This window comes from Engystomops pustulosus, unplaced genomic scaffold (genome assembly GCF_040894005.1).
Source record: "Engystomops pustulosus unplaced genomic scaffold, aEngPut4.maternal MAT_SCAFFOLD_97, whole genome shotgun sequence".
Lineage (NCBI taxonomy): Eukaryota > Metazoa > Chordata > Amphibia > Anura > Leptodactylidae > Engystomops > Engystomops pustulosus.
Genome location: NW_027284981.1, coordinates 338,396 through 351,282, shown reverse-complemented (window position 1 = coordinate 351,282; position 12,887 = coordinate 338,396). Strand labels below are relative to the sequence as shown.

The window sequence follows — 12,887 nt, the reverse complement described above, 5'->3', positions numbered from 1 at the left end:
GCATTAACCCTGCAGAGCCGCTGGAAGGAGACGAGGCCCCCGAGAGTCCGAGCAGTCCCCCGCATTATCCCTGCAGAGCCGCTGGAAGGAGACGAGGCCCCCCAAGAGTCTGACCAGTCTCCCGCATTAACCCTGCAGATCCGCTGGAAGGAGACGAGGCCCCCGAGAGTCCGAGCAGTCTCCCGCATTAACCCTGCAGGGCCGCTGGAAGGAGACGAGGCCCCCGAGAGTCCGAGCAATCCCCCGTATTAACCCTGCAGAGCCGCTGGAAGGAGACGAGGCCCCCGAGAGTCCGAGCAGTCTCCCGCATTAACCCTGCAGGGCCGCTGGAAGGAGACGAGGCCCCCGAGAGTCCGAGCAATCCCCCGTATTAACCCTGCAGAGCCGCTGGAAGGAGACGAGGCCCCCGAGAGTCAGAGCAGTCCCACGCATTAACCCTGCAGGGCCGCTGGAAGGAGACGAGGCCCCCGAGAGTCCGAGCAGTCCCCCGCATTATCCCTGCAGAGCCGCTGGAAGGAGACGAGGCCCCCTGAGAGTCCGAGCAGTCCCCCGCATTATCCCTGCAGAGCCGCTGGAAGGAGACGAGGCCCCCGAGAGTCTGAGCAGTCCCCCGCATTAACCCTACAGAGCCGCTGGAAGGAGACGAGGCCCCGAGAGTCTCAGCTGTCCCCAGAATTACCCTGTAGGGCCGCTGGAAGGAGACGAGGCCCAGAGAGTCCCCCGCATTAACCCTTCAGAGCCGCTAGAAGGAGACGAGGCCCCCGAGAGTCCGAGCAGTCCCCGCATTAACCCTCCAGGGCCGCTGGAAGGAGACGAGGCCCCCGAGAGTCCGAGCAGTCCCCCGCATTATCCCTGCAGAGCCGCTGGAAGAAGACAAGGCCCCCGATAGTCCGAGTAGTCCCCGCATTAACTCTGCAGAGCCGCTGGAAGGAGACGAGGCCCCCGAGAGTCCGAGCAGTCCCCCGCATTATCCCTGCAGAGCCGCTGGAAGGAGACGAGGCCCCTGAGAGTCCGAGCAGTCCCCCGCATTAACCCTGCAGAGCCGCTGGATGGAGACGAGGCCCCCGAGAGTCCGAGCAGTCCCCCGCATTATCCCTGCAGAGCCGCTGGAAGGAGACGAGGCCCCCCAAGAGTCTGAGCAGTCTCCCGCATTAACCCTGCAGATCCGCTGGAAGGAGACGAGGCCCCCGAGAGTCCGAGCAGTCTCCCGCATTAACCCTGCAGGGCCGCTGGAAGGAGACGAGGCCCCCGAGAGTCCGAGCAATCCCCCGTATTAACCCTGCAGAGCCGCTGGAAGGAGACGAGGCCCCCGAGAGTCCGAGCAGTCTCCCGCATTAACCCTGCAGGGCCGCTGGAAGGAGACGAGGCCCCCGAGAGTCCGAGCAATCCCCCGTATTAACCCTGCAGAGCCGCTGGAAGGAGACGAGGCCCCCGAGAGTCAGAGCAATCCCACGCATTAACCCTGCAGGGCCGCTGGAAGGAGACGTGGCCCCCGAGAGTCCGAGCAGTCCCCCGCATTATCCCTGCAGAGCCGCTGGAAGGAGACGAGGCCCCCTGAGAGTCCGAGCAGTCCCCCGCATTATCCCTGCAGAGCCGCTGGAAGGAGACGAGGCCCCCGAGAGTCTGAGCAGTCCCCCGCATTAACCCTACAGAGCCGCTGGAAGGAGACGAGGCCCCGAGAGTCTCAGCTGTCCCCAGAATTACCCTGTAGGGCCGCTGGAAGGAGATGAGGCCCAGAGAGTCCCCCGCATTAACCCTTCAGAGCCGCTAGAAGGAGACGAGGCCCCCGAGAGTCCGAGCAGTCCCCGCATTAACCCTCCAGGGCCGCTGGAAGGAGACGAGGCCCCCGAGAGTCCGAGCAGTCCCCCGCATTATCCCTGCAGAGCCGCTGGAAGAAGACAAGGCCCCCGATAGTCCGAGTAGTCCCCGCATTAACTCTGCAGAGCCGCTGGAAGGAGACGAGGCCCCCGAGAGTCCGAGCAGTCCCCCGCATTATCCCTGCAGAGCCGCTGGAAGGAGACGAGGCCCCTGAGAGTCCGAGCAGTCCCCCGCATTAACCCTGCAGGGCCGCCAAATACATCAGTCCTTACAGATTCCCTGCATTAAGTCTATTGTTAGTTTTCTTTGATAAGATCTCTATGGAGGATGACCACTATTCAAGGGCCAAATCTGTTTACTAATGATGGGGAAACATGGAAGCTGCGCCGTTGTGTACTGAGAAGCTCCAGCGCTGGGAAAACAAGTAGCAGGAGGAGGAACTTTACCTGTATAGTGAAAGCTTTGGATACTGCAGCATCATATTAACTCCTTATGGGACCTTCATAGTGGACGACCCGCCACACCAGAGAGGAATCAGTATAGAGGTTTCTCCCTCTCTGTACTGTGGATGCCGCTCCATTGTTTGGCCGTGTAGTAACCAAAAGTGATCCGCATGATAAACTTACTGAATATTATCCGTCACTGATGAATGAAATCTCGGCGCAGGTAATGGGCATCAAACATTTCAACCAGGTATTACTGGGCGCTATTCACTGACAGCAGCACTTTTATTATCTACATATTAGTGTGCACCATAACAGACAACAACACTTATATTATCTACATTTTCATTAACAGAAGATCTCAGTCTGAGTGTTCATCTATAATAACAGACTCAATTCTCATAGATTACATTGTTTTATTTAATACATAGGACTATATACAGGGATTACTATATACAGGCAGGGGGTGCACCTTCTATTACACAGATCCTCTGCTATATACAGGCAGGGGGTGCGCCTTGTATTACACAGATCCTCTGCTATATACAGGCAGGGGGTGCACCTTCTATAACACAGATCATCTGCTATATACAGGCAGGGGGTGCACCTTCTATTACACAGATCCTCTGCTATATACAGGCAGGGGGTGCACCTATTACACAGATCCTTTGCTATATACAGGCAGGGGGTGCACCTTCTATTACACAGATCCTCTGCTATATACAGGCAGGGGGTGCACCTTCTATAACACAGATCATCTGCTATATACAGGCAGGGGGGTGCACCTTCTATTACACAGATCCTCTGCTATATACAGGCAGGGGGTGCACCTTCTATTACACAGATCCTTTGCTTTACACAGGCAGGGGGTGCACCTTCTATTACACAGATCCTCTGCTATACACAGGCAGGGGGTGCACCTATTACACAGATCATCTGCTATATACAGGCAGGGGGTGCACCTTCTATTACACAGATCATCTGCTATATTCAGGCAGGGGGTGCACCTTCTATTACACAGATCATCTGCTATATACAGGCAGGGGGTGCACCTTCTATTACACAGATCCTTTGCTATATACAGGCAGGGGGTGCACCTTCTATAACACAGATCCTCTGCTATATACAGGCAGGGGGTGCACCTTCTATTACAAAGATCCTCTGCTATATACAGGCAGGGGGTGCACCTTCTATAACACAGATCCTCTGCTATATACAGGCAGGGGGTGCACCTTCTATTACAAAGATCCTCTGCTATATACAGGCAGGGGGTGCACCTTCTATAACACAGATCATCTGCTATATACAAGCAGGGGGTGCACCTTCTATTACACAGATCCTCTGCTATATACAGGCAGGGGGTGCACCTTCTATTACACAGATCCTTTGCTATATACAGGCAGGGGGTGCACCTTCTATTACACAGACCATCTGCTATATACAGGCAGGGGGTGCACCTTCTATTACACATATCCTTTGCTATATACAGGCAGGGGGTGTACCTTCTATTACACAGATCCTCTGCTATATACAGGCAGGGGGTGCACCTTCTATTACACAGATCCTCTGCTATATACAAGCAGGGGGTGCACCTTCTATTACACAGATCCTCTGCTATATACAGGCAGGGGGTGCACCTATTACACAGATCCTTTGCTATATACAGGCAGGGGGTGCACCTTCTATTACACAGATCCTCTGCTATATACAGGCAGGGGGTGCACCTATTACACAGATCCTTTGCTATATACAGGCAGGGGGTGCACCTTCTATTACACAGATCCTCTGCTATATACAAGCAGGGGGTGCACCTTCTATTACACAGATCCTCTGCTATATACAGGCAGGGGGTGCACCTTCTATTACACAGATCCTCTGCTATATACAGGCAGGGGGTGCACCTTCTATTACACAGATCCTTTGCTATATACAGGCAGGGGGTGCATGTTGTTCGGGGTGCATGTTGTTCGGGGTGCATGTTGTTCGGGGTGCTGGTCCCTCTAATCAGTAGATGTGATTAACTCTTTCATGTTCCCTTTTCCTCTTTGGAGCAGCCGTGACCTCACTCTATCAGGGTCATCAGGTAGGAAACTAGGACCAGGAGGAAGGGCAGAGACACCAGGATCCCCACAAACAGCAGGATACTCAGAACAGAGAACTTCCTGGAGCGGCGGGAGAGGGCGCCGCTTATCTCCTTGTTACCTTCTTGTTCTGCCTGTGATAAGGAAACAAAGTGTTTGAGGACAGAGCGCAGAGGGTCAGAGGACAGAGCGCAGGGGGTCCGGGGACAGAGCGCAGGGGGTCAGAGGACAGAGCGCAGGGGGTCAGAGGACAGAGCGCAGGGGGTCAGAGGACAGAGCGCAGGGGGTCAGGGGACAGAGCGCAGGGGGTCAGGGGACAGAGCGCAGGGGGTCCGGGGACAGAGCGCAGGGGGTCAGAGGACAGAGCGCAGGGGGTCAGAGGACAGAGCGCAGGGGGTCAGAGGACAGAACGCAGGGGTCAGAGGACAGAACGCAGGGGGTCAGAGGACAGAACGCAGGGGGTCAGAGGTCAGAGCGCAGGGGGTCAGAGGTCAGAGCGCAGGGGGTCAGAGGACAGAGCGCAGGGGGTCAGAGGACAGAACGCAGGGGTCAGAGGACAGAACGCAGGGGGTCAGAGGACAGAACGCAGGGGGTCAGTGGACAGAACGCAGGGGGTCAGTGGACAGAACGCAGGGGGTCAGAGGACAGAGCGCAGGGGGTCAGAGGACAGAGCGCAGGGGGTCAGAGGACAGAGCGCAGGGGGTCAGAGGACAGAGCGCAGGGGGTCAGAGGACAGAGCGCAGGGGGTCAGAGGACAGAGCGCAGGGGGTCAGAGGACAGAGCGCAGGGGGTCAGAGGACAGAGCGCAGGGGGTCAGAGGACAGAGCGCAGGGGGTCAGAGGACAGAGCGCAGGGGGTCAGAGGACAGAGCGCAGGGGGTCAGAGGACAGAGCGCAGGGGGTCAGAGGACAGAGCGCAGGGGGTCAGAGGACAGAGCGCAGGGGGTCAGAGGACAGAGCGCAGGGGGTCAGAGGACAGAGCGCAGGGGGTCAGGGGACAGAGCGCAGGGGGTCAGGGGACAGAGCGCAGGGGGTCAGGGGACAGAGCGCAGGGGGTCAGGGGACAGAGCGCAGGGGGTCAGGGGACAGAGCGCAGGGGGTCAGGGGACAGAACGCAGGGGGTCAGGGGACGGAACGCAGGGGGTCAGGGGACAGAACGCAGGGGGTCAGGGGACAGAACGCAGGGGGTCAGAGGACAGAACGCAGGGGGTCAGAGGACAGAACGCAGGGGGTCAGAGGACAGAGCGCAGGGGGTCAGAGGACAGAGCGCAGGGGGTCAGAGGACAGAGCGCAGGGGGTTAGAGGACAGAACGCAGGGGGTCAGAGGACAGAGCGCAGGGGGTCAGGGGACAGAACGCAGGGGGTCAGAGGACAGAACGCAGGGGGTCAGAGGACAGAACGCAGGGGGTCAGAGGACAGAGCGCAGGGGGTCAGAGGACAGAGCGCAGGGGGTCAGAGGACAGAGCGCAGGGGGTTAGAGGACAGAACGCAGGGGGTCAGAGGACAGAGCGCAGGGGGTCAGGGGACAGAACGCAGGGGGTCAGAGGACAGAACGCAGGGGGTCAGAGGACAGAACGCAGGGGTCAGAGGACAGACCCCAGGGGGTCAGAGGACAGAACGCAGGGGTCAGAGGACAGACCCCAGGGGGTCAGAGGGCAGAACGCAGGGGTTAGAGGACACAGCGCAGGGGGTCAGAGGACAGACCGCAGGGGGTCAGAGGACAGACCGCAGGGGGTCAGAGGACAGAACGCAGGGGGTCAGAGGACAGAACGCAGGGGGTCAGAGGACAGAACGCAGGGGGTCAGGGGACAGAGCGCAGGGGGTCAGGGGACAGAACGCAGGGGGTCAGGGGACAGAGCGCAGGGGGTCAGGGGACAGAACGCAGGGGGTCAGGGGACAGAACGCAGGGGGTCAGGGGACAGAACGCAGGGGGTCAGGGGACAGAACGCAGGGGGTCAGGGGACAGAACGCAGGGGGTCAGAGGACAGAGCGCAGGGGGTCAGAGGACAGAGCGCAGGGGGTCAGAGGACAGAGCGCAGGGGGTCAGAGGACAGAGCGCAGGGGGTCAGGGGACAGAGCGCAGGGGGTCAGGGGACAGACCGCTGGGGGTCAGGGGACAGACCGCAGGGGGTCAGGGGACAGAGCGCAGGGGGTCAGGGGACAGATCGCAGGGGGTCAGGGGACAGAGCGCAGGGGGTCAGGGGACAGAGCGCAGGGGGTCAGAGGACAGAGCGCAGGGGGTCAGAGGACAGAGCGCAGGGGGTCAGAGGACAGAGCGCAGGGGGTCAGAGGACAGAGCGCAGGGGGTCAGAGGACAGAGCGCAGGGGGTCAGAGGACAGAGCGCAGGGGGTCAGAGGACAGAGCGCAGGGGGTCAGAGGACAGAGCGCAGGGGGTCAGGGGACAGAGCGCAGGGGGTCAGGGGACAGAGCGCAGGGGGTCAGGGGACAGAGCGCAGGGGGTCAGGGGACAGAGCGCAGGGGGTCAGGGGACAGAGCGCAGGGGGTCAGGGGACAGAGCGCAGGGGGTCAGGGGACAGAGCGCAGGGGGTCAGGGGACAGAGCGCAGGGGGTCAGGGGACAGAGCGCAGGGGGTCAGGGGACAGAACGCAGGGGGTCAGGGGACAGAACGCAGGGGGTCAGGGGACAGAGCGCAGGGGGTCAGAGGACAGAGCGCAGGGGGTCAGAGGACAGAGCGCAGGGGGTCAGAGGACAGAACGCAGGGGGTCAGAGGACAGAGCGCAGGGGGTCAGGGGACAGAACGCAGGGGGTCAGAGGACAGAACGCAGGGGGTCAGAGGACAGAACGCAGGGGGTCAGAGGACAGAGCGCAGGGGGTCAGAGGACAGAGCGCAGGGGGTCAGAGGACAGAGCGCAGGGGGTTAGAGGACAGAACGCAGGGGGTCAGAGGACAGAGCGCAGGGGGTCAGGGGACAGAACGCAGGGGGTCAGAGGACAGAACGCAGGGGGTCAGAGGACAGAACGCAGGGGTCAGAGGACAGACCCCAGGGGGTCAGAGGACAGAACGCAGGGGTCAGAGGACAGACCCCAGGGGGTCAGAGGGCAGAACGCAGGGGTTAGAGGACACAGCGCAGGGGGTCAGAGGACAGACCGCAGGGGGTCAGAGGACAGAACGCAGGGGGTCAGAGGACAGAACGCAGGGGGTCAGAGGACAGAACGCAGGGGGTCAGGGGACAGAGCGCAGGGGGTCAGGGGACAGAGGGCAGGGGGTCAGGGGACAGAGCGCAGGGGGTCAGGGGACAGAACGCAGGGGGTCAGGGGACAGAACGCAGGGGGTCAGGGGACAGAACGCAGGGGGTCAGGGGACAGAACGCAGGGGGTCAGGGGACAGAACGCAGGGGGTCAGGGGACAGAGCGCAGGGGGTCAGAGGACAGAGCGCAGGGGGTCAGAGGACAGAGCGCAGGGGGTCAGAGGACAGAGCGCAGGGGGTCAGAGGACAGAGCGCAGGGGGTCAGAGGACAGAGCGCAGGGGGTCAGGGGACAGAGCGCAGGGGGTCAGGGGACAGACCGCTGGGGGTCAGGGGACAGACCGCAGGGGGTCAGGGGACAGAGCGCAGGGGGTCAGGGGACAGAGCGCAGGGGGTCAGGGGACAGAGCGCAGGGGGTCAGGGGACAGAGCGCAGGGGGTCAGGGGACAGAGCGCAGGGGGTCAGAGGACAGAGCGCAGGGGGTCAGAGGACAGAGCGCAGGGGGTCAGAGGACAGAGCGCAGGGGGTCAGAGGACAGAGCGCAGGGGGTCAGAGGACAGAGCGCAGGGGGTCAGAGGACAGAGCGCAGGGGGTCAGAGGACAGAGCGCAGGGGGTCAGAGGACAGAGCGCAGGGGGTCAGAGGACAGAGCGCAGGGGGTCAGAGGACAGAGCGCAGGGGGTCAGAGGACAGAGCGCACGGTTTAGAAGGATAGTGCGCACGGGTCAGAGGATAGAGCGCAGGGGTCAGACGATAGAGCGCAGGGGTCAGAGGACAGAGCGCAGGGGGTCCGGGGACAGAGCGCAGGGGGTCAGGGGACAGAACGCAGTGGGTCAGAGGACAGAACGCAGGGGGTCAGAGGACAGAACGCAGGGGTCAGAGGACAGACCCCAGGGGGTCAGAGGGCAGAACGCAGGGGTTAGAGGACAGAGCGCAGGGGTTAGAGGGCAGAACGCAGGGGGTCAGAGGACAGAGCGCAGGGGGTCAGAGGACAGAGCGCAGGGGGTCAGAGGACAGAGCGCAGGGGGTCAGAGGACAGAGCGCAGGGGGTCAGAGGACAGAGCGCAGGGGGTCAGGGGACAGAGCGCAGGGGGTCAGGGGACAGACCGCTGGGGGTCAGGGGACAGACCGCAGGGGGTCAGGGGACAGAGCGCAGGGGGTCAGGGGACAGAGCGCAGGGGGTCAGGGGACAGAGCGCAGGGGGTCAGGGGACAGAGCGCAGGGGGTCAGAGGACAGAGCGCAGGGGGTCAGAGGACAGAGCGCAGGGGGTCAGAGGACAGAGCGCAGGGGGTCAGAGGACAGAGCGCAGGGGGTCAGAGGACAGAGCGCAGGGGGTCAGAGGACAGAGCGCAGGGGGTCAGAGGACAGAGCGCAGGGGGTCAGAGGACAGAGCGCAGGGGGTCAGAGGACAGAGCGCAGGGGGTCAGAGGACAGAGCGCACGGTTTAGAAGGATAGTGCGCACGGGTCAGAGGATAGAGCGCAGGGGTCAGACGATAGAGCGCAGGGGTCAGAGGACAGAGCGCAGGGGGTCCGGGGACAGAGCGCAGGGGGTCAGAGGACAGAGCGCAGGGGGTCAGAGGACAGAGCGCAGGGGGTCAGAGGACAGAGCGCAGGGGGTCAGAGGACAGAGCGCAGGGGGTCAGAGGACAGAGCGCAGGGGGTCAGAGGACAGAGCGCAGGGGGTCAGAGGACAGAGCGCAGGGGGTCAGAGGACAGAGCGCACGGTTTAGAAGGATAGTGCGCACGGGTCAGAGGATAGAGCGCAGGGGTCAGACGATAGAGCGCAGGGGTCAGAGGACACAGCGCAGGGGGTCAGAGGACAGACCGCAGGGGGTCAGGGACAGAACGCAGGGGGTCAGAGGACAGAGCGCAGGGGGTCAGGGGACAGAACGCAGGGGGTCAGAGGACAGAACGCAGGGGGTCAGAGGACAGAACGCAGGGGTCAGAGGACAGACCCCAGGGGGTCAGAGGGCAGAACGCAGGGTTTAGAGGACAGAGCGCAGGGGTTAGAGGGCAGAACGCAGGGGGTCAGAGGACAGAGCGCAGGGGGTCAGAGGACACAGCGCAGGGGGTCAGAGGACAGACCGCAGGGGGTCAGAGGACAGAGCGCAGGGGTTAGAGGACAGAACGCAGGGGGTCAGAGGACAGAGCGCAGGGGGTCAGAGGACAGAGCGCAGGGGGTCAGAGGACAGAGCGCAGGGGGTCAGAGGACAGAGCGCACGGTTTAGAAGGATAGTGCGCACGGGTCAGAGGATAGAGCGCAGGGGTCAGACGATAGAGCGCAGGGGTCAGATGACAGAGCGCAGGGGGTCCGGGGACAGAGCGCAGGGGGTCCGGGGACAGAGCGCAGGGGGTCAGGGGACAGAACGCAGTGGGTCAGAGGACAGAACGCAGTGGGTCAGAGGACAGACCCCAGGGGGTCAGAGGGCAGAACGCAGGGGTTAGAGGACAGAGCGCAGGGGTTAGAGGGCAGAACGCAGGGGGTCAGAGGACAGAGCGCAGGGGGTCAGAGGACAGACCGCAGGGGGTCAGAGGACAGAGCGCAGGGGTTAGAGGACAGAACGCAGGGGGTCAGAGGACAGAGCGCAGGGGGTCAGGGGACAGAACGCAGGGGGTCAGAGGACAGAACGCAGGGGTTAGAGGGCAAAACGCAGGGGTTAGAGGGCAGAGGTTGCAGGTACCTGCAGGGCCAGTATGAGAGCTTTGATCCCGCAGCAGGAGACCCCGCACACGATGCTGATGATGGCCAGTCTCCTGGGATTGCAGGGGGGCAGATATCTGGGTGTCTTCCTGGGCTCCTGCCGGGCGTCCTCTCGGGATGTGCTCACCAGGATCTGGACGTCCTCTCCAGTTGCTCCATTTTGAAGTTTTGGGTCTTCTGAAACTGATCGAACCTGAGACGGAACATGAGGAGCCAAGTGTTCATGTAGGAGAAACATCTTGTGTATAACAAGGTTCCTCCGACCACTCACTGCCCCAGAGCCAGCAGCAGTTACTCAGAGCAGGGGACATCTGCCACAAGCAGAAGACTCCAGAGCGTGTGGGGTCCATGTCTGTGCGGAGCCCCTCATTATGTGGATCATCACAAACCTGAAGCTGCTGCCCCTCGGTCATCTTCTCATCCTTGTCTGTGCTGCGTCTGCGCTGTGTGACCGGAGCCGAGCGATTCCTGCTGGCGATGACTCAGTGTGACAGGTATGAGCGGGACAGGTATGACATACCTGCACAAGGTGTGGGCTCTCGCCGTGACTCACAGAGCAAGGAATGAAACTGCATTCCAGACGCAGCAACGAGTTTCATCAGGACGGAGGAAAATCCCCAAAAATAGAAACGGTAATGATGTCATAGAGCGAGTAGAGAGGAGGTGTGCGGATAGTAGGACCGCTCCGTCCCTGCGGTGTAAGGTGTGAGGATAGTAGGACCGCTCCGTCCCTGCAGTGTAAGGTGTGAGGATAGTAGGACCGCTCCGTCCCTGCAGTGTACGGTGTGAGGATAGTAGGACCGCTCCGTCCCTGCGGTGTAAGGTGTGAGGATAGTAGGACCGCTCCGTCCCTGCGGTGTAAGGTGTGAGGATAGTAGGACCGCTCCGTCCCTGCAGTGTAAGGTGTGAGGATAGTAGGACCGCTCCGTCCCTGCGGTGTAAGGTGTGAGGATAGTAGGACCGCTCCGTCCCTGCGGTGTAAGGTGTGAGGATAGTAGGACCGCTCCGTCCCTGCAGTGTAAGGTGTGAGGATAGTAGGACCGCTCCGTCCCTGCGGTGTACGGTGTGAGGATAGTAGGACCGCTCTCTCCCTGCAGTGTAAGGTGTGAGGATAGTAGGACCGCTCCGTCCCTGCAGTGTAAGGTGTGAGGATAGTAGGACCGCTCCGTCCCTGCGGTGTAAGGTGTGAGGATAGTAGGACCGCTCCATCCCTGCGGTGTAAGGTGTGAGGATAGTAGGACCGCTCTCTCCCTGCAGTGTAAGGTGTGAGGATAGTAGGACCGCTCCGTCCCTGCAGTGTAAGGTGTGAGGATAGTAGGACCGCTCCGTCCCTGCGGTGTAAGGTGTGAGGATAGTAGGACCGCTCCGTCCCTGCGGTGTACGGTGTGAGGATAGTAGGACCGCTCTCTCCCTGCAGTGTAAGGTGTGAGGATAGTAGGACCGCTCCGTCCCTGCGGTGTAAGGTGTGAGGATAGTAGGACCGCTCCGTCCCTGCGGTGTAAGGATAGTAGGACCGCTCCGTCCCTGCGGTGTAAGGTGTGAGGATAGTATGACCGCTCCGTCCCTGCAGTGTAAGGAGTGAGGATAGTAGGACCGCTCCGTCCCTGCAGTGTAAGGTGTGAGGATAGTAGGACCGCTCCGTCCCTGCGGTGTAAGGTGTGAGGATAGTAGGACCGCTCCGTCCCTGCGGTGTAAGGTGTGAGGATAGTAGGACCGCTCCGTCCCTGCGGTGTAAGGTGTGAGGATAGTAGGACCGCTCCATCCCTGCGGTGTAAGGTGTGAGGATAGTAGGACCGCTCCATCCCTGCGGTGTAAGGTGTGAGGATAGTAGGACCGCTCCGTCCCTGCAGTGTAAGGAGGGAGGATAGTAGGACCGCTCCGTCCCTGCAGTGTAAGGTGTGAGGATAGTAGGACCGCTCCATCCCTGCGGTGTAAGGTGTGAGGATAGTAGGACCGCTCCATCCCTGCGGTGTAAGGTGTGAGGATAGTAGGACCGCTCCATCCCTGCGGTGTAAGGTGTGAGGATAGTAGGACCGCTCCATCCCTGCAGTGTACGGTGTGAGGATAGTAGGACCGCTCTCTCCCTGCAGTGTAAGGTGTGAGGATAGTAGGACCGCTCCGTCCCTGCGGTGTAAGGTGTGAGGATAGTAGGACCGCTCCATCCCTGCAGTGTAAGGTGTGAGGATAGTAGGACCGCTCTCTCCCTGCGGTGTGAGGATAGTAGGACCGCTCTCTCCCTGTGGTGTAAGGTGTGAGGATTGTAGGACCGCTCTCTCCCTGCAGTGTAAGGTGTGAGGATTGTAGGACCGCTCCGTCCCTGCGGTGTAAGGTGTGAGAATAGTAGGACTGCTCCGTCCCTGCGGTGTAAGGTGTGAGGATAGTAGGACCGCTCCGTCCCTGCGGTGTAAGGTGTGAGGATAGTAGGACCGCTCCGTCCCTGCGGTGTAAGGATAGTAGGACCGCTCCGTCCCTGCGGTGTAAGGTGTGAGGATAGTAGGACCGCTCCGTCCCTGCAGTGTAAGGAGTGAGGATAGTAGGACCGCTCCATCCCTGCAGTGTACGGTGTGAGGATAGTAGGACCGCTCTCTCCCTGCAGTGTAAGGTGTGAGGATAGTAGGACCGCTCCGTCCCTGCGGT

The 12,887-nt window shown here is 61.0% G+C and overlaps 1 protein-coding gene across 5 annotated transcripts; it reads right to left on the bottom strand.

Annotated features, from left to right (window-relative positions):
• Positions 1-2,487: 2,487 nt before the first annotated feature.
• TMEM265 (transmembrane protein 265) lies at positions 2,488-10,838 on the bottom strand. Of its 5 annotated transcripts, none has more exons than XM_072131584.1 (4): positions 10,640-10,837; positions 10,231-10,443; positions 3,899-4,476; positions 2,488-3,676 (listed from the first exon to the last, which is right to left on the bottom strand). In XM_072131584.1, the coding sequence occupies exons 3-4, from the start codon at positions 4,237-4,239 to the stop codon at positions 3,016-3,018; spliced, it is 1,002 nt and encodes a 333-aa protein (XP_071987685.1). In that variant the 5' UTR covers positions 4,240-4,476; positions 10,231-10,443; positions 10,640-10,837; the 3' UTR covers positions 2,488-3,015. The 5 variants fall into 5 exon arrangements, 2 of the variants coding, with proteins under 2 accessions (XP_071987685.1, XP_071987686.1); XR_011850952.1 differs by having other exon boundaries at positions 2,525-2,826; positions 2,914-4,476; positions 10,640-10,838; XR_011850951.1 differs by having other exon boundaries at positions 2,525-3,856; positions 10,640-10,830.
• Between the last annotated feature and the right edge of the window lie 2,049 nt (positions 10,839-12,887).